This window comes from Zeugodacus cucurbitae, chromosome 2 (genome assembly GCF_028554725.1).
Source record: "Zeugodacus cucurbitae isolate PBARC_wt_2022May chromosome 2, idZeuCucr1.2, whole genome shotgun sequence".
NCBI lineage: Eukaryota > Metazoa > Arthropoda > Insecta > Diptera > Tephritidae > Zeugodacus > Zeugodacus cucurbitae.
The window spans coordinates 67,619,002-67,644,073 of record NC_071667.1 but is presented as its reverse complement, the minus strand read 5'-3'; the positions used below and the strand labels follow the sequence as shown (position 1 = coordinate 67,644,073).

At 32.0% G+C, this 25,072-nt stretch overlaps 4 protein-coding genes across 9 annotated transcripts; 1 reads left to right on the top strand and 3 right to left on the bottom strand.

The window, feature by feature from the left end:
• Positions 1–413: 413 nt before the first annotated feature.
• On the bottom strand, positions 414–2,128 carry LOC105216352 (alpha-2-macroglobulin receptor-associated protein). The gene is made up of 5 exons (XM_011190800.3): positions 1,742–2,128; positions 1,454–1,669; positions 1,185–1,395; positions 772–1,133; positions 414–714 (listed from the first exon to the last, which is right to left on the bottom strand). The coding sequence occupies exons 1-5, from the start codon at positions 1,997–1,999 to the stop codon at positions 586–588; spliced, it is 1,176 nt and encodes a 391-aa protein (XP_011189102.2). The 5' UTR covers positions 2,000–2,128; the 3' UTR covers positions 414–585.
• A 253-nt stretch (positions 2,129–2,381) lies between these two features.
• Positions 2,382–7,676, top strand: LOC105216353 (transmembrane protein 245). 5 transcript variants are annotated; one of them, XM_054225476.1, is made up of 9 exons: positions 2,382–2,546; positions 3,024–3,592; positions 3,655–4,233; positions 4,295–4,835; positions 5,788–5,978; positions 6,048–6,457; positions 6,531–6,683; positions 6,744–6,773; positions 7,171–7,674. In XM_054225476.1, exons 2-9 carry the CDS (start codon positions 3,059–3,061, stop codon positions 7,199–7,201), a joined length of 2,469 nt encoding a protein of 822 aa, XP_054081451.1. In that variant the 5' UTR covers positions 2,382–2,546; positions 3,024–3,058; the 3' UTR covers positions 7,202–7,674. The 5 variants fall into 5 exon arrangements, with proteins under 5 accessions (XP_054081451.1, XP_011189103.1, XP_054081452.1 ...); XM_011190801.3 differs by having other exon boundaries at positions 2,383–2,546; positions 5,776–5,978; positions 7,171–7,672; XM_054225477.1 differs by having other exon boundaries at positions 2,383–2,546; positions 5,800–5,978; positions 7,171–7,671.
• A 2,486-nt stretch (positions 7,677–10,162) lies between these two features.
• LOC128919778 (aldo-keto reductase family 1 member A1-like) lies at positions 10,163–15,587 on the bottom strand. Its single transcript, XM_054225483.1, has 6 exons — positions 15,343–15,587; positions 11,352–11,532; positions 11,094–11,284; positions 10,904–11,020; positions 10,446–10,828; positions 10,163–10,376 (listed from the first exon to the last, which is right to left on the bottom strand). Exons 1-6 carry the CDS (start codon positions 15,412–15,414, stop codon positions 10,346–10,348), a joined length of 975 nt encoding a protein of 324 aa, XP_054081458.1. The 5' UTR covers positions 15,415–15,587; the 3' UTR covers positions 10,163–10,345.
• A 490-nt stretch (positions 15,588–16,077) lies between these two features.
• Positions 16,078–19,496, bottom strand: LOC105216349 (aldo-keto reductase family 1 member A1). 2 transcript variants are annotated; one of them, XM_054225481.1, is made up of 7 exons: positions 19,305–19,496; positions 18,061–18,126; positions 17,292–17,472; positions 17,033–17,223; positions 16,843–16,959; positions 16,385–16,767; positions 16,078–16,294 (listed from the first exon to the last, which is right to left on the bottom strand). In XM_054225481.1, exons 1-7 carry the CDS (start codon positions 19,362–19,364, stop codon positions 16,264–16,266), a joined length of 1,029 nt encoding a protein of 342 aa, XP_054081456.1. In that variant the 5' UTR covers positions 19,365–19,496; the 3' UTR covers positions 16,078–16,263. The 2 variants fall into 2 exon arrangements, with proteins under 2 accessions (XP_054081456.1, XP_054081457.1); XM_054225482.1 differs by lacking the exon at positions 18,061–18,126 and having other exon boundaries at positions 19,305–19,495.
• Positions 19,497–25,072: the final 5,576 nt, after the last annotated feature.

Here is a 25,072-nt window from a genome sequence, read left to right as displayed (position 1 = left end):
ATTAATTTGAAAATTATAATAGTACCAAATTCATAAATGTGGCAAAAAATATTCTTGTGGCCACTGTTTCCTCTAGGAATTATTAAAAAAGGCTCGCCCAAAAGTGCTATGCCTAAAATTTTTGATCAAGATGTAAAGATGCACTCTGACTATAAGCCGTTTTTGTAAAAGTAAGGATAACCAGGTGGATTAGTCGGAAAATACTACCACGTACCAGGAAGAATCTACCTGTAATGCCAGCAGAAGAAGTTCATGGATTTGGATGAAGCAGCAATTGTTATTTTTCAATTACTAGATTAACAATATTACTAGGTATGTAGGCATTTAACGATTTGCTTATAACTTCTTAACAAAAAATTTATATATTTATTATCAAACACTTTTTTGCAGAGTTATATTCAACAATATCAAAGTATGAAAGATGAGTATGAAAATATTTAATTTATATACATACACAAGTTGTTAAGATTAATACAACCTAGATATATGCAAATTTGGCATCTGTTTACTTAAATATTAAATTAGTTTATTCGAAATTGTTTCAAAAAGTTTGAAGATTACGCCTATCGCCAATTTTGGAGGACACTACAGCTCCGAATGTCTGAATATAGTTTTTTCAATTGTATCTTGTATTTTTTCAACTTTACGCGTTTGTTTCTTAATGTGATCTTCCATGTCCTCAAAACGTCCGCTTTTGTCCTTTTGCTTCTCGTTCTGTAAAAATAGGTTTCATGAAAATTCATATAAGAACATTACTTTATGCATACATACCTTGTATTTCTCTTTCTGCATAGCGTGCTCAGCATGTAGATTACGCAGTTTGAGCAGTCTGCTTTCAAAATGATGCAATTCGTATTTGATGGAACTCAATTCCTTTTCTGTAAAATTACTGGCTTGTGCAACACGCCATAGACCTTGTACTTTTGGTTCAACAAATTCTTGACTATGTGGTCCCGAAGAAATTAAGCGTTCCAAACGCTCATAATGATCTTTAATGCCGTGATGGTGATCGCGCAACTTGTTTATATCGCTTTCGTATTTTTTTAAATTCATTTCAGGCGTATTAATCTCATTTTCATTGGGATCATTTCCGACCATGTTGAATATATCGAGCTCATCTTCATTTATGGCATCTAAAAATTTATTGTATTAAAATTGTGGAACAAATTATTAATTTGACTTACTTTCATGTTTTTGACCGCCCGTTGAACCTATATCTTCCAATAAGCTATAGTATACATCAACTTTATCTTGATGATGTTGAAATTCTTGCTTAAGGGAATCAAGTTCTTCCTTAGTAAATCCCGCTACTTCTGCTTTAGCCCAGAGACGATTAAGTTTTTTATCTTTAAATGCACTTTTATTTAAGTGGCTATCGTCTGGGTCATAAAATTTCTTTAAAAGTATTTGTTTTAATTAAAAATTAATTTTTTTTATCAAATATAATTCCTACCTTATATGGTTTAACCTTGTCTTTATCTTGCGTATCTTCGAAATGTTCCAATAAGTCATATGTGCTCATAATACCAACCAATTTTTGACGCAATTCAGCTTCTTTAATACCTTCTTTATCTTTGTGCTGTGAACTCAATTGTTTCCATGCGATCTCTTCCTTATCTTGTATTTTGAGTTCCATGTACAAAGACTTCAATTTTGGTTCAGTCAGTCGCTATTAATAGAAAAAGTTATATTATTCAAAATGTTTTGTATATTGTAGCTGTAGAAAATTGTTATCACTCACATTTTGTGCCTTAGCCCAGACCAAATTTAGTTTGGCCATTCGGAAAGGTCGTTGTAGATTACGGAAATCGGGGTCATAGCGCTCTGTTGTAAGTTTAAACTCGCCTTCATTAGATTTTTCTTTCGACTTGAGTTGTTTTTGTGGTGTGTATTGTTCATTAGCTTCACGAGAATATTTCTTGCTTTGTTTTTTATCACCAATGGCCAAATGCATTTGCAAGAGCAAAAGCACCAGCACAACGTTAACGAAGATTTTCATATTTTAAACCTTTACTTTAATTTAATTTAAGAAAAATCTACACCGGATGAAAAATTAAAGTGCCGAAATTCTAATAAAAAGTGCCGACGGTGCAGATTAGTGTTGTTTGATATTTTATACGGGATGTTCCCGAACCGGTTACTTGTGGACGATATTGTACAGATTTTGTAATCGGTATATGTTCAACTATAAATGAATCTAAATGTGAAAATTATATTAATTTTAAAGTTTCCTTGAATTATATATTCTTTGATAATATATATTTGAACTTTTCTGTTTGTATGCCTTGAGAACTTTAAAATTTCATGCTACACTTCTGTTTATTGTCCACAACAGCTGATATTGTTCTGAGCTGCCGACAACTCCGAATGCTTTCAAAAGTAGTGGAAGCTAAATGATGAAAACAAAATAAAACACGGCACAAAACAAATTGATTAAGGACGTTGGCAATCGAAGTGAATAAAATGTTGTTCTAATTAATTATGGATTTCTAAAAAAGAACGCATAAAGTATAATTTTGCAAAATCAAATTAAGACAACGAAACCAGTGAGTTATTGTTGATAAAATTGATGGGTATAATTATGCTTAACTAAACAATATGCTTGAAAGTTGAGTGAAGTACTTACACTGACGTCATCTTTGTGAGCTCGTTGCGATGTTTGCAAAAAATGTGTTTAAATATATTGAATTCGCTGTAAAACAATAATGCTAAGTAAATAATATAAACAAATGAATATGTATAAAATTCTAGTCATTTACCATAAATGCTTAGCTTTTAATTTAAGTCGGTAGGTGTGGTCGAAGTGGTATACGTCATCAATACGCATTTAGCACCATATCTGTTGAAATGCCTTGCTATTTTTAGTTGAATATCTAAAATTAAGGCAATGTGATGTTGTGATGTTCAATCCTACAGTGCATATGTTAGAAATCACATAGATAGTAAAAGTTTTAACAACTTTTTGAACTAAAATGTCTACGAATGTTCACTATGTAAAATATTTAATTTACTTTTCTTTACAGCGACTAATTGAATGACAAACCGCAATTCATAATATATGTATACACCCAAAATGAATCGTTCAGACTCGATAAGGCGGGATCGCTCCTTCGACAGCGTTCTTAACAAGCTGATGCGTATGCGATCTCAGAATCATGAAACCTTCAAAGCAGCCATGTATAATTTTCTAATTGCTGCTGGAATCGCAGCATTTGTGGCCGTCTGCTTTATTCTGGGACCATTTGTGCGTCCATTACTCTGGGCATTCCTAATGGGCGCTGTGCTATTCCCATTTAAGCGGCGTTTAGCACAATTGCTGAACGGCTGGTTTGAACGCTTGGAGGATCGTGATTCCAATGTGATGGTATCAATATGTCTGTCACCACTTGAGGCTACGGAATATTGTGGCAGTTTAGTGGTGAGTTGGTTACACGAACACTGGCAATTGTTGACGGCAGGTGTTGGCGTGGCTGCATGTATGAAATTGTTAGTATTATACGCACCCAAAGGGTTCCTGTGTGCCGTTTGGCGTTTTGTAGTTTTCTCACATAGTACCTTCGTGCAGTTAATTGGTTTTCTTAATATCTATTTGGTGAGTACACATACTTCAACTACCCATAACTGCAATCAGCAATAATATTACTTATTTTACAGTTAATTGCAATAATTGTTGTATACTTGACATCTGTATATTTCTTGTGGAAACCAGAGAACAGCACTAAATTTGTCATGGCTGGCCAATCGCTTTGGGTGGCTATAGTCAGTTATGGTTGCAGCTTTTTAGGCGCACTACAAGTACCTGCATTTATTTTGATAATGTTATATGTAGGTGTGTCAATTATATACCATATGCGCACCGCGGAGGGCTCAAGCAGTTGTATAGAAAAGTTAAAAAAGTTGCTGGACAAAACTGACTTTGAAAAGTCCGTCAGCAACATCAGTATAAAGAAACCAAGTTTGCATTCTGACGCTGAAGATGTCTCTCTGAGCGAAACGATAGATTCACTGGACAATACCGAGTTGTTGGATGAACATGAGGAGCCACATCTAAGTGGTATCTACTTCAAATGCCTATTCTACGCTTGCATAGCCACATTTTTGTATCGCAATGTGTGGATGTTCATATTGGCCGCCATACCCATTTCGCTGCATTTATTATACACCTTGGGCAATGTGTCTGGTTTTACGGCATTCATATCGAATAAAATCAATGAAGCCTATGAAAAGCTAAAGGTATTCATATTTTTAATAGTAAATCATTTCAAATTTGTATATTTTTCCTTTCACCCCACAGTGTTGGGCTATTGACCACCATTCAGCCGTATTGCCGCTCTGTTTGCCCGGTGTGCTGGAATTGAATTACAAAATAAACGCTATCATACGCGATTCACTGAAGTCCTCCGTCGACTTGGTCACTTCCATACTGATGATAATACTTATGCTCTTAATTATCGTGTTTCTCGGCGTATTTTTCTGTGTCAATATCTATTCGGAAACAATTGAGGTCGCTTACTTGGGCAAAGATCTGATCAATAAAACCATTACGGATCGTCCGGAATTGATCGATATCTTACCTGAGAATATACAATCATCCATTGATGATGCCTTGGATAATGCGCATCATTATGGACGTCGAAAAATCGAAACTTACATCGATGATTGGCTGGCTGAGGCGGATTCCGTGCATGCAACCAAACTGAAGGAGCAAATTTTAGATGTCTGGGATCGTTTAATACAATACTGGATTGATGTGAACAAATCGGATTCCACATATGGACCACGTGTGCCCACTGATGCGCTTAAGACGACTTTCGGTGAAATTGTCGACAATCCAGGTAAGTTGAAATGTGCCACATGCAGTTGCTTCATTTGTGATCGTCTCTTCAATCTATTTAAATGCCAAAAGCAATGACAATCGTACTAACAATATGCTTTTGAAAATTATATATATTTTTTTATTATACACATTGCAAAATTAACGCTCATTAAAAAACTATTTGTGCATAACAAATACTAACATATGTATTTAGAATATTGTTCGAAACAAGCGGTATTCTTTTAAATTCATATTCAACATTTTTTTTAAATCAATGGAAGACAATACCTTTAGAAACTAACCTATATTTAAATTTCATGAACATAAAACATCGGTGACGGCAATTAAGTGCAAACCATTTCGTATAACCTCATTTATTTTGCAACAATTTCGAAAACACGAATTTCATATTGTCTAATTTTAGTACACCACCAGCATTGTAATTTACAATTAGAATAATGCTCATAAGAGTAATGCAAAATTTTCATGTTTGTCGAATATAATTATTCAAATTCGAATGCTTACTTGAAGTTCGAAGCACCTGGATGTACTACTAAAGATTATATGTATATCTGTTAGCACGCTATTTATGGTGCTTCCGAAGACACACCCTAAAAATGTAAATTATTCACGCCGTAAGTTGTCGCTCTCTTCAAAGGTATTAGCATTGCATAATTAAGTGAGTATACCAAAGTTACAGAAAAAATTATTCGCACATAATTATATGTGCATATGTATATGAATATTAAATTACATACACCAAAAATATCTCAGCGCGTCCAATGGATAATAAATAATAACTGGAAGTCTTCTCTGCTACTTGACATGGATATTTTCCTAATGTACATACTCCACTTTCGTTCTTCTTTGGTTTTCGTTTTCCTCCCCCCTTGTTGTACTTGCTCATTGCTCACTGCATGTTTCAAAAGCTAACCAATTGCAATGTGTTTTTAATAAAGGACATTTTAAAGAGCTAGTTTTAGTGGCAAAACAGGGTATTATCGGCTGGGCGCAGAGCAATACGCAAACCATACTGGAAGTAGCTGAATCTCTATGGCACATCATACGTACGAATCTCTCGATGATCATGAGTTTTACTGGTGATATTTTGTCGCTCTTACTGTCTGGCGGACAGGCGTGTGTTGAGTTCATACTCGATATGGTGGGTAGACTGCTAATAAACTCAAATTTAATATGGATGTAATGATATTTTCATTTGTTTCCCACACAGATCGTCTTCTTTACCGCGCTATTCTATTTGCTCTCGAGCAGTAATACAAAATATGCGCCACTACAAGTTACCAAAAATTTGGGCTTCTCAACCTCGGGCTCGAAGATCGCCGATGCTTTGGAGAATTCCATTTCGGGTGTGCTAATTTCCATGTTTAAGTGTTCCATTTTTACGGGTCTCTTCACGTGGCTGGTGCATACGGTGTTTGGTGCACGCATTGTCTTCCTACCATCAGCGTTGGCGGCCATTTTGTCGGCCGCACCATTTCTGGGCAGCTATTGGTGTGCGCTGCCCGCTTTGTTGGAGTTGTGGTTGGCGCAAGATCGCTTCTATGCCGGCCTTGTGCTATTCTTGCTGCAATTCTTTGTGCCACCCTATTTCGAAGCCGCCATATATGCGGAGATGAAGGGGTGCGTTTGTGCTGAACTTTTAACATATAGATTTTTTTTAATAAAAATTAATATTATTTTCAAATCCCTCCAGTGGCGGACATCCATATTTGACTGGTTTGGCCATCGCCGGCGGCATGTATTGGATTGGTTGGCAGGGCGCTATCTTTGGCCCGCTAATGCTCTGCTTCTTCATAGGCATATTTGAGGTGGCTGCTGTGGCTATGCGTGCCAACGAGGATGCAAGGTGAGCTCTTCGTTTGTTCAAAACGGTATTAATAGGTTAATAATGCACATTTTTGTGTAGACGCAGTTCCGATGAGGACACCCGCGCGACGTGAGTTGCTTAACAAACGCATTGCGACACGCTAAATGACATCAATATCTAGCATAAAGCCAATAACTATACATCGCAGTAATGTATTTACATATATTAATGCCAAAAAACATGCTGCTTCAGATACATTTAGGCTAATAACCCTTAACTTATAACAGTTGTTTACTTAACACTCTCAAAAACAATTCGAAATATTTCATTGGTTTAAGGAATAACATGCGTCAGCTGTTTTGAAAAAGAAAAATTGCATATGGCTACATTTAAAAAATAAAAATTGAAAAATTTGCTGTACTCACTTAGTTATATGCATCTAATTCCATTTTATTCCATTTCATTACATAATTTTGGCTTTTGAAATTTGAAATTGTTTTGCCTTATTATACCTTTATATTTTCAGCAAACGCAGACATTCCTTTTATGACTATTAACACTAAATGTTTTAAATGTAATGTTTATAAGCTGACTCTAATTGCAAGCGAAATTTTTCTGCATTTTCCAATGAATATATGTATTAATGTGTTGAATTGAATTGGCATAACTACCTCGAATAGTTGTATAAAGCAAAATATCAACTGTTACTATAACTAATGTACTAAACTGCTATATGCTATAAACATATATGTATATATATATGTAAAGATATTTATGTAGGCATCAAAATGTACGTACTTGAATTATAAATCCACTGAAGTAATGATAAACGAACTTAACAATGAAGAACTAAAAAAATTGAAGAGATTTGTGTACATTGTTGTTGTTTAGTAATAAAATTAAAATTTAATTTACTTAAAATTCTCAAATAAACGAATTTTTATCCGCCCACTATCCAAACAAATCATAAATATATAAAATGAATTATTTTTGTATTGCATTTTTTTACAAAATGAAAAATTGTTTAAAATAGTTAGAGCTTAAGATTTAATTTTGAATGAAATATGAAATATATATGATATGAGATTAAAAACGTAATAAAATAATACTTAATGAAAAAAACTAAAAAATTGTTAAATCATAAAATATAAAGTTAAATAAAATTAAAATAATAAACTAAAAAAAAAACAAATACACTTTATTAATTTAAAATCATTCCAATAAATAAAATAGATTTAATTAACTTAAAATAGTTTAAATAAAATGAATATAAACAGTAATAAAAGCATAAAGTTAAAATAAATATAATAATAAAAAATAAATAAATAATATATAAACTTTATTAACTGAAATTATTCCAACTAAAATAATATAATACAAAAAGCTAACAAAAAATATAATAATAATAAAATAAATAAATTTTAGTTTTAATAAATAAAATATAAATTTTATTAACAGAAATTTATTGAAATGAAATAAAATTAATATAAAAAGTTAATAAGAAAATAAAAATAAAAAATATAAAAATAAATAAATATATTAATAAATAAAATAGATTTAATTAACTTAAATTATTCCAACCAAAATAATATAATACAAAAAGCTAATAAAAAAATAAAAACTCTAATAATAAAAAAATAAATAAATATTTTAATAAATAAAATATAAATTTTATTAATAGAAATTAATTGAAATGAAATAAAATAAATATAAAATGCTAATAAAAAAATAAAATGAAAATAAATATAATAATACAAAAATATATGAATAAAGAAAATAATAAAAATAAATAAATAATTAAAATAAAATAACTAAAAATTAAAATATAAATAATTATAAATTTAAAGTGATATATTTAATACAAAAATAATTATAAACTTCAAGTGAAAAGAAAGAAAACGAAGCTTATCGTGAAGCCACAAATTTTAGTAAACCCCAAAATAATAAAAAATCTAATAAAAATGTTTCTAACAATTAATGTATGAATGTACGTTTGTTTTATGCAATTTATTTTTCTAAATAATTTGACAGCATTTAATATTACTTTTCTCATATTGTAAAGCTGGCTGCAATTTAATTGTTATTTTGCAAAAATTGTAATTGTAAACACTTTTGTGTAATAAATACTTATAGCCACTAATATGTGTTTGCCTTTATTTCCCAAAAAAACAAATTTTGCGACTTTGCAACTGCGCGTTGCAACGCGTTTTGCATTTTACGCTCCTATTAAGGTTCCTCTAGCAGTTATCAATAACCCTTAAGCCAAACTATAATAAAATACACATTTAAAATAAAGGGTGATTTTTTAAGAGCTTGATAACTTTAAAAAAAAAAAAAACGCATAAAATTTGCAAAATCTCATCGGTTCTTTATTTGAAACGTTAGATTGGTTCATGACATTTACTTTTTGAAGATAATTTCATTTAAATGTTGACCGCGGCTGCGTCTTAGGTGGTCCATTCGGAAAGTCCAATTTTGGGCAACTTTTTCGAGCATTTCGGCCGGAATAGCCCGAATTTCTTCGGAAATGTTGTCTTCCAAAGCTGGAATAGTTGCTGGCTTATTTCTGTAGACTTTAGACTTGACGTAGCCCCACAAAAAATAGTCTAAAGGCGTTAAATCGCATGATCTTGGTGGCCAACTTACGGGTCCATTTCTTGAGATGAATTGTTCTCCGAAGTTTTCCCTCAAAATGGCCATAGAATCGCGAGCTGTGTGGCATGTAGCGCCATCTTGTTGAAACCACATGTCAACCAAGTTCAGTTCTTCCATTTTTGGCAACAAAAAGTTTGTTAGCATCGAACGATAGCGATCGCCATTCACCGTAACGTTGCGTCCAACAGCATCTTTGAAAAAATACGGTCCAATGATTCCACCAGCGTACAAACCACACCAAACAGTGCATTTTTCGGGATGCATGGGCAGTTCTTGAACGGCTTCTGGTTGCTCTTCACCCCAAATGCGGCAATTTTGCTTATTTACGTAGCCATTCAACCAGAAATGAGCCTCATCGTTGAACAAAATTTGTCGATAAAAAAGCGGATTTCACATTTCGAACCGAACACTGATTTTGGTAATAAAATTCAATGATTTGCAAGCGTTGCTCGTTAGTAAGTCTATTCATGATGAAATGTCAAAGCATACTGAGCATCTTTCTCTTTGACACCATGTCTGAAATCCCACGTGATCTGTCAAATACTAATGCATGAAAATCCTAACCTCAAAAAAATCACCCGTTATAATACACACAGCAGCAACAGCAATTGCAATGTTGAGAACTGCCACACTGAAACCAGCAAGGATGTAGAAATTGAAGTTTCTGAGCCAGCTAACAACAAAATAACAACTGAAGAGGAAACTGCGTTAAAGCAAGAGCCAGAAGCAATAGAGAGTAAAGAGTGCGCTGAAAACACTGAAAGCATTACCGAAATAAACAATTCAACAGCGGAGCAAGTGGATTGCAATGACCTAAACACAGTAAAGCCCCAAGCCATCGAACTTAAAATAATAACGAAAACTTTTATACCAGTTACTGAAACGAATAATAAATAATGTGTTTATTTTGATTCTTGCTAAACTACTATGCGCGTGCACCCCAGGGTATGTCTAGTAATGTGAATCGGTTTAGATTAATTCATACAACTTCTAATATATATTAAATAAGTAAATCCGTTATTGTTTGCCATGCGAAACTGAAATGTTTAGAACGGGAACTCTGGGTGTTTTTCAACGCTGTAGTGATAAGAGAAAAATAAATATTAATTTTTATAAAAACTTCATTATTTTTTTTTATCAACTCACCCTTTGAAAAATGAGAAATTCACAATACGCAAATTGGCATCCAAATTGTTAAGCTGTTCAATTTCCGCCGCACTCAATTTGAAATCGAAGATATCCTTATTCTCGCGCATGCGTTTCGTATTGGTACTCTTTGGTATAACCGAGATGCCCTTTTGCACAATCCAGCGTAACAATACTTGTGCCTCACTTTTGTTGTGATTCTGCGCGATCGCCTTAACCTCAGGCACTTCAAGTAGATCGGGTAGTTCACGTTCCACGCCGGCCATCTTATTTAGGGAACCTACTCCTTTGGAACCGAGCGGTGAATAGGCGGTCACGGCAATATTTGCAGATTTGCAATAATCGATCAGTTGTGGTTGTTGTAAATATATATGGTACTCGATCTACAATAATAGTAGTAATTGAAAGTATAATAATAAACTTAAACTAAATATAAACTTCATGAGTTGAATAAAAACCTGCAAGACTGCTGGCTGAATGTTGCAGCTCTGACGAATTCTTTCGATTTGCTTCACCGTAAAATTGGAAATACCAATAGATTTGGTCAAGCCCTTAGCGACTAGACCCTCCATTTCCTTTAAGAAAAGTTAAGGAAATTCAAATACATATGTTCAAACAGTTAAGACAATTTTACAAAGAGATATTCACCTTCCAAAGAGCTACGTGATCAGTGCTGGGATCAACAATAATGGTTCCATCTTCATAACGCTTGAATTCGCCTTTCTCATCTACGACGACAGTAAATGGTGTGTGTATCAAATATAAATCAACATAATCCAATTGAAGATCTGCCAGCGATTTTCTTAACATAAATTCAACTAGATCGGGTCTATCGGCACCTATCGGAAAAATGAGAGCTCTTTGTTGAGACACTTTCCATTACTACGTATATACATTTTTAAATACCTGGTGGTGGCAACTTGGTGGTGATGAATAGTTCCGATCTCTTGATTTTTCCCGAAGAAAGCCACTTGCTTAACACATTTCCAATGGCCTTTTCATTTAAATACACTGGAGCCGTATCAATATGCCGGTAGCCGACCTTGAGCGCATCACTCACAGCAACGGTTATTTCTTCCTCACTAGCCTATATTAAAAGATACATACGAGTTTATATAAGAAAGTATAATGAACTTCGAAGACTGATAACAGTATAAATTCGATATAGTTTTCATGGTGAAGGCTTTGCTGAGCTTTGATTGTTGTTAAAGGATGTAGAGCCTAAACTTAAGAAGTATTTTTTGATATCAACCCAGAAGTATACAGATGTTGGAAGACGACGTGCATAACGGCATCCAATAGAATGCTTAACAAAACTCGAGATACATATGTATGGACCCAAGACGGCTATATTCATATAAGGAGTAAGGAAATGGTTCCAGTTCTATTAACCTCAGAATTACATCAATCAAAAGACTCTTCAACGTCACAGGGACGAACAAAAAATAGTTATACCTATATATGGTAGATCGGTACTAATGGTTTTCAGCTCACGCTCGCTTATTTAATAAGAAACAAAATTTAAAATAAAAAATTGATTTTGTTATTGCACACTTTTTCAAGTCCGAAAACCTTTGGTGTAAAAATACCGAATGCGAGATAGAAGTCTCTATAAAACTGAGATCGAGCATGTATGATCTTCAACATATGTTCTAAATGTGGCTACGTGACTATTACAAGGTATAACAATAAAGGCAAGAAGAAGATGTTGTTTGTTTATGTTTATGATGTAAAACAATTATTTAATAATACAATATTATGTTAATGCAAATATTTGTAAATAAAATAAAATTCAAAATAACTATTGTAACTGTCATGGTAATGCTCAAAGCCTTACCGGCATTGTGTACAAGTAAACAAGAGTGTAAATATACTTATCACACGTGCGATTTTTTCTAAAAATATGTGTATTTCAAGTGAATTCTTACATTTTGTTTTTTGTAGGTCAATCTATGTATGCTTACTAACTCCAATATTATCCGATAAATGACAGCTGTTTTGAAGAGAGATTAAAATACACTTGCCTCATATAAATAACACATATTTTATACTACTAGCTCTTGTAAGAAATACAAATACAACAAGTAAGGAATGGCTAAGTTCAGGTGTCACCGAACATTTTATACTCTCGCAATTTATTTATTTAATTTTATTAATATAACAAACAATTTGACTCATATATTCGGCATATATATGGTATAAAGTCCATTGAAAGTTTGAAAACCCTAATATTAAGTATATGGGAGATAGATGAAGTTATGACCCGATTTCACTCATTGTTGGCACGGAGACATATTATTAGAAGAAACATATTCCCTAAAAACTTCTTCAAAATATCTGAGAGACTTAACTATAGTTTTGGTAAAAAAATTGTTAGAAGTACTGAGGTCCTCATATTCGATATATAGGGCCTTGAAAAATTATGGAGTGATTTCGACGATTTTTAGAAGGACGATGCCACTCTTTAAATACAGTATTTTTGCAAAGTTCTGTTCCGATATCTTCACTAGTACTAACTTTATATATTGTAAAGTAAACTATTCAGACCGACTTCAGAGTTCTGGCATATGGGAAGCAGTCGTGGTTGTGAACCGATTTGGACTATTTTCACAACATATCATTGGAAAGCTAGGAAGATATTATGAACCGAATTTCATTGAAATTGGTCGAGTAGTTTCGGAGATATGGTTTTGGACCCATAAGTGGGCGGAACCACGCTGAATTAAAGCATTTTTAGTAGTTTTCAACATAACCTTTGTATGGGAGGTGATTTGATTTCGCTAAGTTCATTTTAAATATCGAATTAATTCTATCTAGCCTTTGACAACCAATTTCTGAGTACTCTACAGTACCGACACGTACTTACTTCGAATAAGATGATGCAATTAATTTAATTCAAATTTGAACCTACTACATACTAAGCTTTTTTTTCAATCCGATAATTCATACTTAGTCATCCGGATCGAAGATAATATATATCTACATATGTAAATGAGTTTATATATAGACATTTAATTGTGTAAGAAAAATCAGTTACTGTTGATCGTGCTTAAAATCACTCTGAGAACGTCACTTGAGGCTTTTTCATTACTGAAAGTCAAAAAGAATGCAACAAACCATTTCCAATGCCGGTTTTCGGTTTTCTTTCTCTGTTTTGTTTAAAAAATCTTGTCCAGCATCCAAAACTGTTTCGGTACATACATATGCATACCGTTGGGCATACTAAGTGAAAGCCGTCATTTATTGACAAAAAAAGTGTAAACAAAAACCGCTAACCGGTTTTAAATGTGAACAACTAATGTCTTAAATATCACAATTGTTTGTTTGTATACAATTAAAATAAAAGCTGAATATTCTTTAGTTTATTTGTTAAGCTAGTGTCGTGCTTGTAATTCAGCATTTTATCTTATTTAACTAGTTTCCCGCTTTATTATAGAAAGTCATTGATTGAACACATGTGCACTGCATAAAATTAAAAAGATATTTTCATTTTTGCATAAATTTACACTTATATGTAATTATAGAATAAAAATAAGAACGATTAAAGCCGTTCCAGTTGTATTTATAAATTGCTCAAGAAGAGCTTTATTGCAACCAGAAAGTTCATAGATTAATTAGTATTTTTATTAGTCATTTATATTAACTCTATAAAATTATTTTATTTCGAGTCCCAATCATTTATATCGTCATAAAACTACATCGTTCCGATTTTCTATCACATCCAATGTAGTATTAGTGCAAAGTTTTATTCCGATATCTTCGCTAGTACTTGATTTGTATATTGTAAAGTGAACGAATCGGTTGACATTTCAAATTGTGTTACATGGGAAGTAGGCGTGGTTGTTAACAGAATTTCGCTTATTTTCCTTGCGTAATATCGGAATGTCAAGAAAATAGTATCTATCAAATTTCATTGAAATTGGTCGAGCAGTTCTTGAGAAATAATGTTTGACCCTAAAGTGTGTGCGACACGCTCATTTTCTTTCTTATTTCAGTTTTAGGTTTTACAAAAAACTGTTAGGTGAACAAAACTATTATACCCAGTGCAACATGTTGCTAAACTAGATAAATGTTAATACAAACATGTATCTGAAGCCACCACTAGTCCAGATAACTTTACCATAAACATGATATGTTGTTTTACTAAACAGAGATGCTCGCGAAAATAATGATCTTGTAGAGTTGCAATGTTGTTTTTCATCAATTAAGCTCCAAGACACTAGTTTAGAAAAGGATGATTTAAATGATAGAAATGAGTTCCTTAAAATTTCTCAGTTTACCTAGTAGATCTGGCTCAAAATCTAAATAATTCTTTGATGATAGTTTCCAGAAGAGGTAGTGAAAATAAGGTAATTTAGAGAACAATGCGAGTTTTACTAATGCAGAGCTTTGCGGGAAGATACTTTTACTCACTAGCGAAACATTTTATCTATTTTTGTCAAGCCATTTCAATATTTTAAGATTTCTACAGGTGATGGGTGTATTCACTTTACGTAAACTAAAACTTTAGAACTTTTCCTATATTAAATAACAATAGAGAGGCTCAACAACTTTTCAACCACTTTGACTAGTTAGCAGTTATGTAAATACGTTTGTCATAAATAAATATTTTATGAATGTTTTATAACAAGTTTCTGTTTGCATCGGTCAGGCACACCTCTTTTAAACTATATTTTTAGTTCAACTGGGTTGAAAAATATTTCTTATTAAATTTAAAATTTTTAAATACTAATAATATTTTTTTATGTATTTTTTGTTTACTAAAAGTTTAACTACATATTCCAAAATATAATAATAATAAAAAAACATAATAAAAATACTAACAATTAATTCAATAATATTGCACAATATAATATAAATATATAAAGATGTAAATATTGATATATAATGTTTTTACCATCCAAGTGCCATAACCGAGAATTGGCATTTGCAAGCCATTGTTCAAATTTAAATATTTTTGCTCGCTCATTTCTGTTATTTATCAGTAATTAAATAAAATAATCTGTATTATAATTTATTGTGAAATTCGTATACGTTCAATCACCGCGCACAACGAACTTGACCGCTACGAGTTCAATTCTACTCTGAATGCATTGAAAGAAAGCTGAGCGCGGTCAACACACGACACTTTTAGCCAACACAAATTGTTTATTGTCGTCAAAAATACTGGTTTTCATACACAAAGAAATTTATTTACCTCTTGCGCTCTTGCTGCGCTTTAGCTCTTGTTTTATTAATTGCATAAAGAATGGGAAATGTTGATTCTACTTCTCCATACTCTTGCTCACACTGTACTCTTCAGAATGATTCCAGAAACTTTGTATTTCCTTTAATTTACTTGGTATTGGAATGTGAAATTGTGATAAGAATATGACCGTATCTATGCAGGAATAATATGCATATACCATTTATTGGGGCACAGCACCCTTTGTTTCTGCGTCAAACATATTAAATGATCAAAAAATATAACTTTTGAAATTTATATAAAAATTTTGGCATACAATAAAGGAGATCGAATCAATCGAAGCCGAGTAAAGGAAGGTCACGAACTAAATAAACAATTGGTATAAATGCAATAAACTGGTATAATGAAATGAAATACACTATTTGGTTAAGTAAAGTTTAAAGAACATCAAGAAATTTGAGAATTTATAATAATAACATATAAATACAATGATAAAAACTAGAGAATATAAAAAAATAACATATTTTATATAATTTCGACAATTTAATATTTAATAAAAATTCTTTCCATATTCCACCAAACATATTAAATAAGTAAATCGGTTATTGTATTTCTCATTCGTAACATAAACGTTTAGAAAGGGAACTCTGGGTGTTTCTCAGTGCTATAATGAAAAAATATATATGTTAAAATATGCATATTTATACAAACATATACATATACAGAAATATATTACTTCATCGGATTTACTCACCCTTTGAAAAGTGAGAAATTCACAATACGCAAATTGGCATCCAAATTGTTAAGCTGTTCGATTTCCGCCGCACTCAATTTGAAATCGAAGATATCCTTATTCTCGCGCATGCGTTTCGTATTGGTACTCTTTGGTATAACCGAGATGTCTTTTTGCACAATCCAACGTAGCAATATTTGTGCCTCAGTTTTGTTATGATTCTGCGCGATTTCCTTCACTTCGGGCACTTCAAGTAAATCAGGTAGTTCACGTTCGATACCGGCCAACTTATTTAGGGAACCTACTCCTTTGGAGCCGAGCGGAGAGTAGGCGGTCACGGCGATATTTGCAGATTTGCAATAATCGATCAGTAGTGGTTGTTGTAAATATATATGGTACTCGATCTACAATAATAGTAGTAATTGAAAGTATAATAATAAACTCAAAATAATTATAAACTTCATGAGTTGGATATACACCTGCAAGACTGCTGGCTGAGTAGTGCAGTTCTGACGGATTCTTTCGATTTGCTTCACTGTAAAATTGGAAATACCAATCGATTTGGTCAAACCCTTAGCGACCAGTCCCTCCATTTCCTTTGAAAAAGGTAAAGAAAATTCACATACATATGTTCAAGCAATTAAGACAATTTTACAAAGTGATATTCACCTTCCAAAGGGCTACATGATCAGTGCTGGGATCAACAATTATTGTTCCATCTTCATAACGCTTATATTCGCCTTTCTCATCTACGAACACAGAGAAAGGTATGTGTATCAAATATAAATCAACATAATCCAATTGAAGATCCGCTAGTGATTTTCGCAATCTCAACTCAACTAGATCGGGTCTATCGGCACCTATCGAAAAATGTGTCTCTTTGTAGAGATACTAATAATTAACTTTATATATTTTCAAGTCTACATACCTGGTGGTAACAACTTGGTAGTGATGAATAGATCCGATCGCTTGATTTTGCCCGAAGAAAACCACTTGCTTAATACATTTCCAATGGCATTTTCATTTAAATACACCGGTGCCGTATCAATATGGCGGTAGCCCACCTTGAGCGCCTCATTCATAGCAACGGTTATCTCTTGCTCAGTAGCCTGCACAATAAAACGAAAGACAAACATATACAATGCTGGAAAAATTAAGTTCGATGATTAATTCAATATAAATTCGATTCATTATTGTACTTCGTTCTGCGGCAAAGACTATGTCGAGCTTCCGATTCTTAAAATATGTTTATCTTAATATTGAAAATACCCTGAAAGATTCGGATATTTGTTTGTGATGGGATCTTGACAACAATATATGTTACTATTAGGTAGCTTGTTTTATAAAGGTTTACTGCGACAAACTTTCATATCTATAATCTATAATATATATATAATTACATAGTGAGATCTTGTTCTATTTCCAAATGCTTCAAAAAATTTTAGAAACAAACATATAACTAGTATGTTAATATTTTGACTTCGTAAATTAATTGTTTAATAATAGATGGTGGACGGCTGAAGTTGTAGGACTATCATTATCAAGTCAACAATCCTGGTCGTAGATCACAACGTCGTAGAAAAAGATAAATGGATAATAAGTTTAAATTTTCGATATAAAAATTTCAGTCCGGTTTCAGGATGAGTTTCATTATTAATTCCATTTAGTTCGGCCATTTAATAAGAAAATCAAATTACCTCACCTGAGTTCCAAGGAATATGATCTGTATGATCTTCAGAGCCAAAATTTTGTAGCGTCAAAGCCTTGTTCATCCATTTACGGTATATGAAATATTAAAGAGAAATGTACCCAATAAATTTGGTTATTTATTTAAAGCTATACAGTAGCTTTCAAAATCGCAACTTCTAAGTTCTGCATTTTCTAATAGTTTAAGTCTTTTAATTCTGAATAATTTAAGAGAATCTATTGAATGCTGTAAATTTTTTTTATTTAGTAAATAATGGCATATAATTACGCGTACCGTAAATAAACTTTGAACGAACCTATTCAATTAATTAAAATTAAAAAAAATTAATTTATGTTAATCATCCCGATCGTAGATACTACATATATTATACACATATAATTAAAAAAAAAGTGTGCCTATATATAGACATTTTATTGAAAGTTAAATATAAGTCCCCGTTTGTTAACCATAAGCGTTTTCGTAATTAATGTCACTTTAATGTCATCATTTTAGCACCTTTTCATAACTTCCTGCAATTCGATTCAGTTTTTTATCTAAATGCTTTTATTTAACTTACCTTCTTTTTATTTCTATTCTAGAAAATTATTATTATCATTAAATGATTGGCTGAACTCAGGTTCACTGCATAATATTCTAAAGATATTTCTATAATTGCAAACATATGGTTATATATAATTGTTGTCATCCCCAAAATCGTTTATATTCGACAACCTCGATCTGTCTTAACCTCTGCCCCATATTGGGTCCACCTCGAAGGAAAACATTAGGGTTTATCCCAAATTTACTCAAAAAAATGTGAATATTAACTAAAATAAAGCCCGTATTGAGTCATTCTCATTCTCATCTATGTGAAGTCGTCCAATTTTGTTGAGTTTTTTTGCATTTCCAAGCTTAGCTATCCAGAAATATCAACTTAATTGGAGGTAATTCAAGGTAAAAGGAATATAGCTGTATGCCAAAATCTTCGATGTTAAATGCTTACATTAATATTTCTACTGTGTTTGAAAATATTTCAGATTTTTTATAACCGTTAAAAATATTTTTTTTTTTTCAAATTCTTATTTTTCTTTAACTAGAATTTTATGCAAATAATTTTTTTTAATAAACATTTTCTTTAAGAGTATATTTAATTTAGCTGAAAATATTCAAAATAATTTATTATCAAAAATTAAATAATATTGCACAGTGCAAAATAAATATATGAATGTGTAAATAATAATATAATGTTTTTACCATCCAAGTGCCATAACCGAGAATTGGCATTTTCAAGCCATTGTTCAAATTTAAATACATTGCTCGCTCATTTTTGGTATTTGTTAATAATTAAAATAAATAATCTGTATTATAATTTTTTGTAAAATTTATATTCCTCTAGTTAGCGCGCACAATGTACTTGACTGCGACGAGTACAATTCTAATCTGAAACCAAACTGACTGTGGTCAATAAAGGTAGAGTTTACACAAGAAAGCTTTTGTTGCAGCAACTCGGACATGATCGGACAATAAGCTTTCTTTCTTGGCATTAGCAGTTCTGCATTCGTTTTTATGATATGTACTCCCGCAACATGTTGCAACTCAACAAAATAGATATAGGATTATATACATATGTATGTATGTATAGCAAAGAGATTGAGATTGAGATTGAGACGAGTTGAATTCTGTCTGTCGATAAGTTATGTGTTATAAGCCACTGTTAGTGAAACTAAACTATTACAATTTGTGCAACATGTTGCGAAAGTATAAAAAGAATGACTGAAAATCGCCTGTGCATACGCAATGAGCAACACCAAACGGAAAGTTGTCGATAATGAGCAACAAAAGTTTCACTGTTTAAACTCAGTTAGTTAGTTAGCCCTTAAAGCCAACTGATAAGTTATATATTATTGGAAAATACTGGTTTTCTCATACAAATAAAGTTAGTTACTTTTACGCTCTTGATGCGCTTTAACTCTCGTTTTGTCAACTGCATTAATAATTGAAATTTTTAATTCTACTATTCACTACACTTACTCTTACATATTCAACTCTTCAAACGCTTGTAAAAAACTTTGTGAGCCGATTAATTTACTTACATGTTTGTATATATGAATAGAAATTTGTGATAAGAATGTGGCTGCATCTATGATATAATATTCCATATATCAGGCACGCTTGAAGGCGACTGAATGATATACATATTTACATATACATATAAGTCGTTTCAAATATGTATATAGCTACATATGTCTATAAAAAGACAATATATATAAATAGTGAACAGAATTTATACAGTAAATTTGAATTTAAAAAGAAACACAGTCTTCGATTCGTCACTTCTCTGTTCACCTTGTATGACATTGTAGAGCATCTTGTTATTATATCGCCAGCAGCCTTCGATATGCCAAGCTTTGGTGTGTGAGGAATCGAACAAACAACTGGAATAATTGCAATAAACTGGTATAATAAAGAAACAACTATATTTGGTAAAATGAAATTCCAATAAAACTATTTTTAGTTTACTTTACATAATTTGTTAAGGCAGTATAGTCTGCTTCACAGGCTTCAAAAAATCAATTTTTTATTTTGCTTTAAATCTCTTATCCAAGAATATGTCTTTAAAATTCCAGAGGACAATTTGACATATTTTCGAAGCTAGAGCAGTTTTAGTGGCCGAGCGTCGAGCAGGTGCGAATGCTCAGGCAGACCTTTAAAGCGCGTTTTCTCGAGTTTTCATTTTCACAAGTATTAGAAAACGGTGCCGGCGACAACAAAAATAATATATGTCCGATCGCAAAAAACCAAAGTGATCTAGCTTCAGTATTAAATTATCTTCTATTTGAACTAAAAAAGTTGGACAAAAGTATTATTTAAACTACTTGTTTTGCAACTTAAAGTCAGTTTTTTTTCTTAAAAGAGTGATTTTTTTTTCAAACTTCGAAAAAATTTGGAATTTTATAACTTCTTCGGTATTTTTTTAGTTCATAAAGAAAAGAAACTTATAAAAATTAAAAAAAAATTTGGTTCGACTGTTTCAGATGCATCGCACGACCTCCATCATCGGCACCGCTTTAAAAGTGCAGACTCCAGGCGCTCCAGAAAAATACTTTCAACTTTAAAAAAATTGTTCATTATTTTTTAATAATAAATATTGTTTTTTAAGCCTTAAATATAGTACACTATCGTCTTAAAATTCCGTTTACCGCAATCATTTCCTTCCCTTTAAAAAAAAAATTGCTAAAAAAACGCTGTTTACCGGCTTCAAAAGCAGACTACTGCCTTAAACACTTATTGTTAAGATGTTAGGGGTAGTCAGGTTTTTCAAAAACAAACAATTTTTTGTTTTTGCATTTTCGTTAAGTGTAAAATCTTAAAAATATTCTCTGAATATTTGAAGTTGATCCGATAATTACTTTTCGAATTATTCGAAAAATAACAAAGAGCGCTCGTGCACTCCAAAACGCTAGTGTGCTGTAGTTTTTATTGAAATGTATACAGCTTTTAGAATACATAATAATCCTGGGCCTGATCGAAACTTTTTTGTTTTTCACAAATTTCGATTTCTTTCCGAATATCTAGAAAAAAATTTCCTGAAAACGCCATTTTGTTAATTAAAAAAAAAAGACAATTGAAAATTCTAATTTTTCGTGGCTCGGACTATCCCTAACCCCTAATACCCGATTTATCGACCATCAATGGCATTCCTTTATTATTGCTAGGTTAACTTCGGTTATATTAAATAGTTTTAAATTCTATGAAGTAGTGCTTATATTATTGACGTTCGTGCTCCTACATAGACATGCGATATTGAAAAAGTCAATAAATTATCGCGCACAAAACAGCACAAACAGTTTTTAACTTTTGATATGTAAATATTTTACAATATGTGACAATGAGCTGATGAGAGCAAAAATCAATTGTATGTGCCTTAATTTTTTTCATTTTTTGTATAATAAACTTTTCTTGAAACATTAGCATATGCATGTCCGAACTTAGAAAATACAAATTAATGTGAGAAAAAAGTTCTATTTTTTTTTTACGTATGATTATAATTAAAATATTTGTTTTTGAAAAAAAAAAAACAAAAATAGACCAGTATTCACTTCAGCTAATTGAACTACTGACAAGTACATATACATTTTCCTTTCAATTTTCCTTTTATTTCTTGACGTAAACCATATTACCATAATCGAACAAATTGTGTAATTAAATGTGAACTTTTGTCGTTGCCCACATACAAATATTTATATTAAAGTACATATATGCATTTGTGTGAGCATGAAATAATGGGATAATTAAACAATTTGCATATGAATGAGCTTAAATGAATTAAAAGTTTGAAAGTAAAACTTTATATATAAGGAAACAGAACAGCTGCTTGGCTACAAATCAATTTCACTAATTGTCCTAATAAAATTTTAACATACAACAGGTCAGTACAGCTTGGGATATTGACAAGTGTTTAGAAGGTGACAAGTTTGTTGCTTTTTCGGGTAAATACGAGGTATGTTGAAAACATAACGGAAATCTTCGTTTTTTGAAAAAAAAATTTTTATACATGCGCCTCTACATTAATGTTGTCGTCTTCAAAATAGTCCCTTTCGATGTTATGCACTTTTGCCAGCACTTCTTCCAATCGTCGACACACTTCTCAAACTAAATTTTTGGAATATCCTTTGGTTCTTTCAGCGATTTCTTGTTTGCTTGTAAAACAGTGGCTCTTTAAGAATCTATTTATTTTTGGAAATACGAATAAGTAACACGGAGTCATGTCTGGCGTTTATGGAGGCTGGGGCATCGTTACAAAATTGTTGCTCATAACACTAGCTATAGCTACTACAGAAAAAGTTAGCAATGAATACAGACAATTTGACTCTCTAAACCCGTGAAACTATAATTTTACAATTCCCGTTATTTTTTTAACACACCACGAATGTCTATTTAATACAATTTTAACTTAAAGTTATGACTTGGTACATGTTGAAAAAATAATGGGAATCTTATTTTTTTTTTATTTATACTTACGTCTACATACATGTTGCCTTTAAAATAGTCCCGATTAGATATTATGCTCTAATGTCAGCGCTACTTCCAATCAATCAATCAAAACACTTCTCAAACTCGATTTTGGGATCAACTTTGGTTCTTTCAGCAATTTCTCGTAAACTTCTAAACCGACGGCAACTTTAACTTAAACTTATAAACTTGGTAGTAGATGTCCCTTAATCAGTGGAGAGGTATCTCTATTTTCCTGTTTGGACGTCATTATTTTTAACTCTCTCAAGAGTTGCTTATGAAAGCATTTACAGACCATTTTGAAAATTATTTTTCATTAGCTATTAGTCTTGAATTCTAAGCTCATAGGTAAGACTGGCATAATTGCTCATGTTGTCAACCCGAAATCAACCAAAATGTTCTAGATTTGTTATGATTACAAAATAAACAATTTGAATGTCTTTTGGAATATTTCCAAATAGCTGAGTTGTCACAAAACTGTACAATCGACTCGAGCGTCTCCATATTATTAGGTCGCACTTATATATTATAAATAACCACAAATGAGTATACACGTTTATGTTGTTTACCACACAGTAACGTGTATGTGGGTTTTTCCTTTCAATTGACGTAAGCTTACGGGCTGTCAAATATATTTTACATAATAACAGGTGGTTGCCTGTTGTTTCTGGTGAAACCGAGTTTTTACGTTAACTGCTGAAGGGCAACCTCCGTCACAGTTTTCTATTTATGACGCCATTTTCCAAAATTTCCATCTTTCTTTTATAGTCCAAGTACTAATCCGTATGTTATATATAAATGAGAAGTTTTTCTCGCATTTTGCCTATACCCCTAATAAGCATTTATCTATGTCAAAAGGAATCTTCCCGCATAAAAACAAAACTTCTTCTTGCTTTATAAGTAAATGTGGTCTTTATTTTGTAAAGATGTTTGTGTAATATGAAATAGTTTCCAAATATCTAATAGGAACTTCAGTTATCTGACATACTGAATAAAATTAATATTCAGTATATGTACCTTACAAATGTTTCCGAGAAACCACGATTCACAACTTATATATATATAGCTTTCCTTCTAGTCGATTTACAGTTACTATAGAAGATGTAGATCGATTTCATTCGTTTTTGAAAGAGATACAGCTATGCCTATATGCTAAGTTTTGTTACAATGTCTTAATTTTTATTTTCACCGTCTCAAATAACATAGGCTGAGTGAGCACAGAATTAGAGAAAAATTGTTGAGGAAGGTAGAAGATTATTGGCTCGCCCAGCTGCTGTCACGTTCAATGGTCTTTAAACACCTTTTATAAAAATCTGGTATAAACAAAATTTATTCTCTCACATGGCAACGGGGTCTATACAAAGATTATAATACATGTTACGCAAATATCCAGGTTGACTTAAGCGCACGCTTAATTACTTAAGTCCACATGTCAAAAAAAAAAACTTCCAACGCATACAAAACATGTGTACTTATGTACTTACGCACAAGTTATTTTTTTATTACTAAAATAAACTAGTTTGAAATATATATTCTCTAAATAGACATATGTTACTTCTGTCCAAAAACCGACTTCAGTGTACCATATGTGCTTAGAACGGTATGAGCTTAGTCTCTTACGTTTTCGTACTCAAATATTTGCTTTGTCGTACCATAAGTTCTATAAAAAAATATTTCAAGTTTAAAAGTATTTACAAAGCAAATAATCTACTGTTACCATAAGGTATCTAGTCCAGCTAGACAAAAAAACAAAGAAAGTATTTTGGTTGCAGCGTGGTACAACTGTCACTTATGGCATAAGCGTATCAAATGATTTTGACTTGATATTTATTAATTCCAAAAGTTCCAAGAACCAGACATAAATATATTCTGTCAAAAGAGACTTATATCCGATTTTTTTTTAATTCATGGTCCAAACAAATAAAGAAATATTAAGAAGAATTTCATTCCCCCGATTTCACTGAGTTCAAATTTTACAGCGAGGTCATTATGTGAATTCAATACGCAAG

What these genes read in the sequence shown, in the direction of transcription:
- LOC105216352 (XM_011190800.3), bottom strand. Translation starts at nt 1,999, where the DNA reads ATGAAAATCTTCGTTAACGTTGTGCTGGTGCTTTTGCTCTTGCAAATG. An exon ending in ACAAGGTTAAACCATATAAG is followed by an intron (nt 1,396 to 1,453) that starts GTAGGAATTATA and finishes ATACTTTTAAAG; the next exon opens with AAATTTTATGACCCAGACGA. An exon ending in TGCAGAAAGAGAAATACAAG is followed by an intron (nt 715 to 771) that starts GTATGTATGCAT and finishes CTATTTTTACAG; the next exon opens with AACGAGAAGCAAAAGGACAA.
- LOC105216353 (XM_054225475.1), top strand. Translation starts at nt 3,059, where the DNA reads ATGTATACACCCAAAATGAATCGTTCAGACTCGATAAGGCGGGATCGC. An exon ending in AAGCCTATGAAAAGCTAAAG is followed by an intron (nt 4,234 to 4,294) that starts GTATTCATATTT and finishes TTCACCCCACAG; the next exon opens with TGTTGGGCTATTGACCACCA. An exon ending in GATGAGGACACCCGCGCGAC is followed by an intron (nt 6,774 to 7,170) that starts GTGAGTTGCTTA and finishes TTATATTTTCAG; the next exon opens with CAAACGCAGACATTCCTTTT.
- LOC128919778 (XM_054225483.1), bottom strand. Translation starts at nt 15,414, where the DNA reads ATGAGCGAGCAAAAATATTTAAATTTGAACAATGGCTTGCAAATGCCA. An exon ending in ATCACGTAGCTCTTTGGAAG is followed by an intron (nt 11,021 to 11,093) that starts GTGAATATCTCT and finishes CTTTTCTTAAAG; the next exon opens with GAAATGGAGGGTCTAGTCGC. An exon ending in AATTTCTCATTTTTCAAAGG is followed by an intron (nt 10,377 to 10,445) that starts GTGAGTTGATAA and finishes TTATCACTACAG; the next exon opens with CGTTGAAAAACACCCAGAGT.
- LOC105216349 (XM_054225481.1), bottom strand. Translation starts at nt 19,364, where the DNA reads ATGTATTTAAATTTGAACAATGGCTTGAAAATGCCAATTCTCGGTTAT. An exon ending in TCGGTTATGGCACTTGGATG is followed by an intron (nt 18,127 to 19,304) that starts GTAAAAACATTA and finishes TGGATGAACAAG; the next exon opens with GCTTTGACGCTACAAAATTT. An exon ending in AATTTCTCACTTTTCAAAGG is followed by an intron (nt 16,295 to 16,384) that starts GTGAGTAAATCC and finishes TTTTCATTATAG; the next exon opens with CACTGAGAAACACCCAGAGT.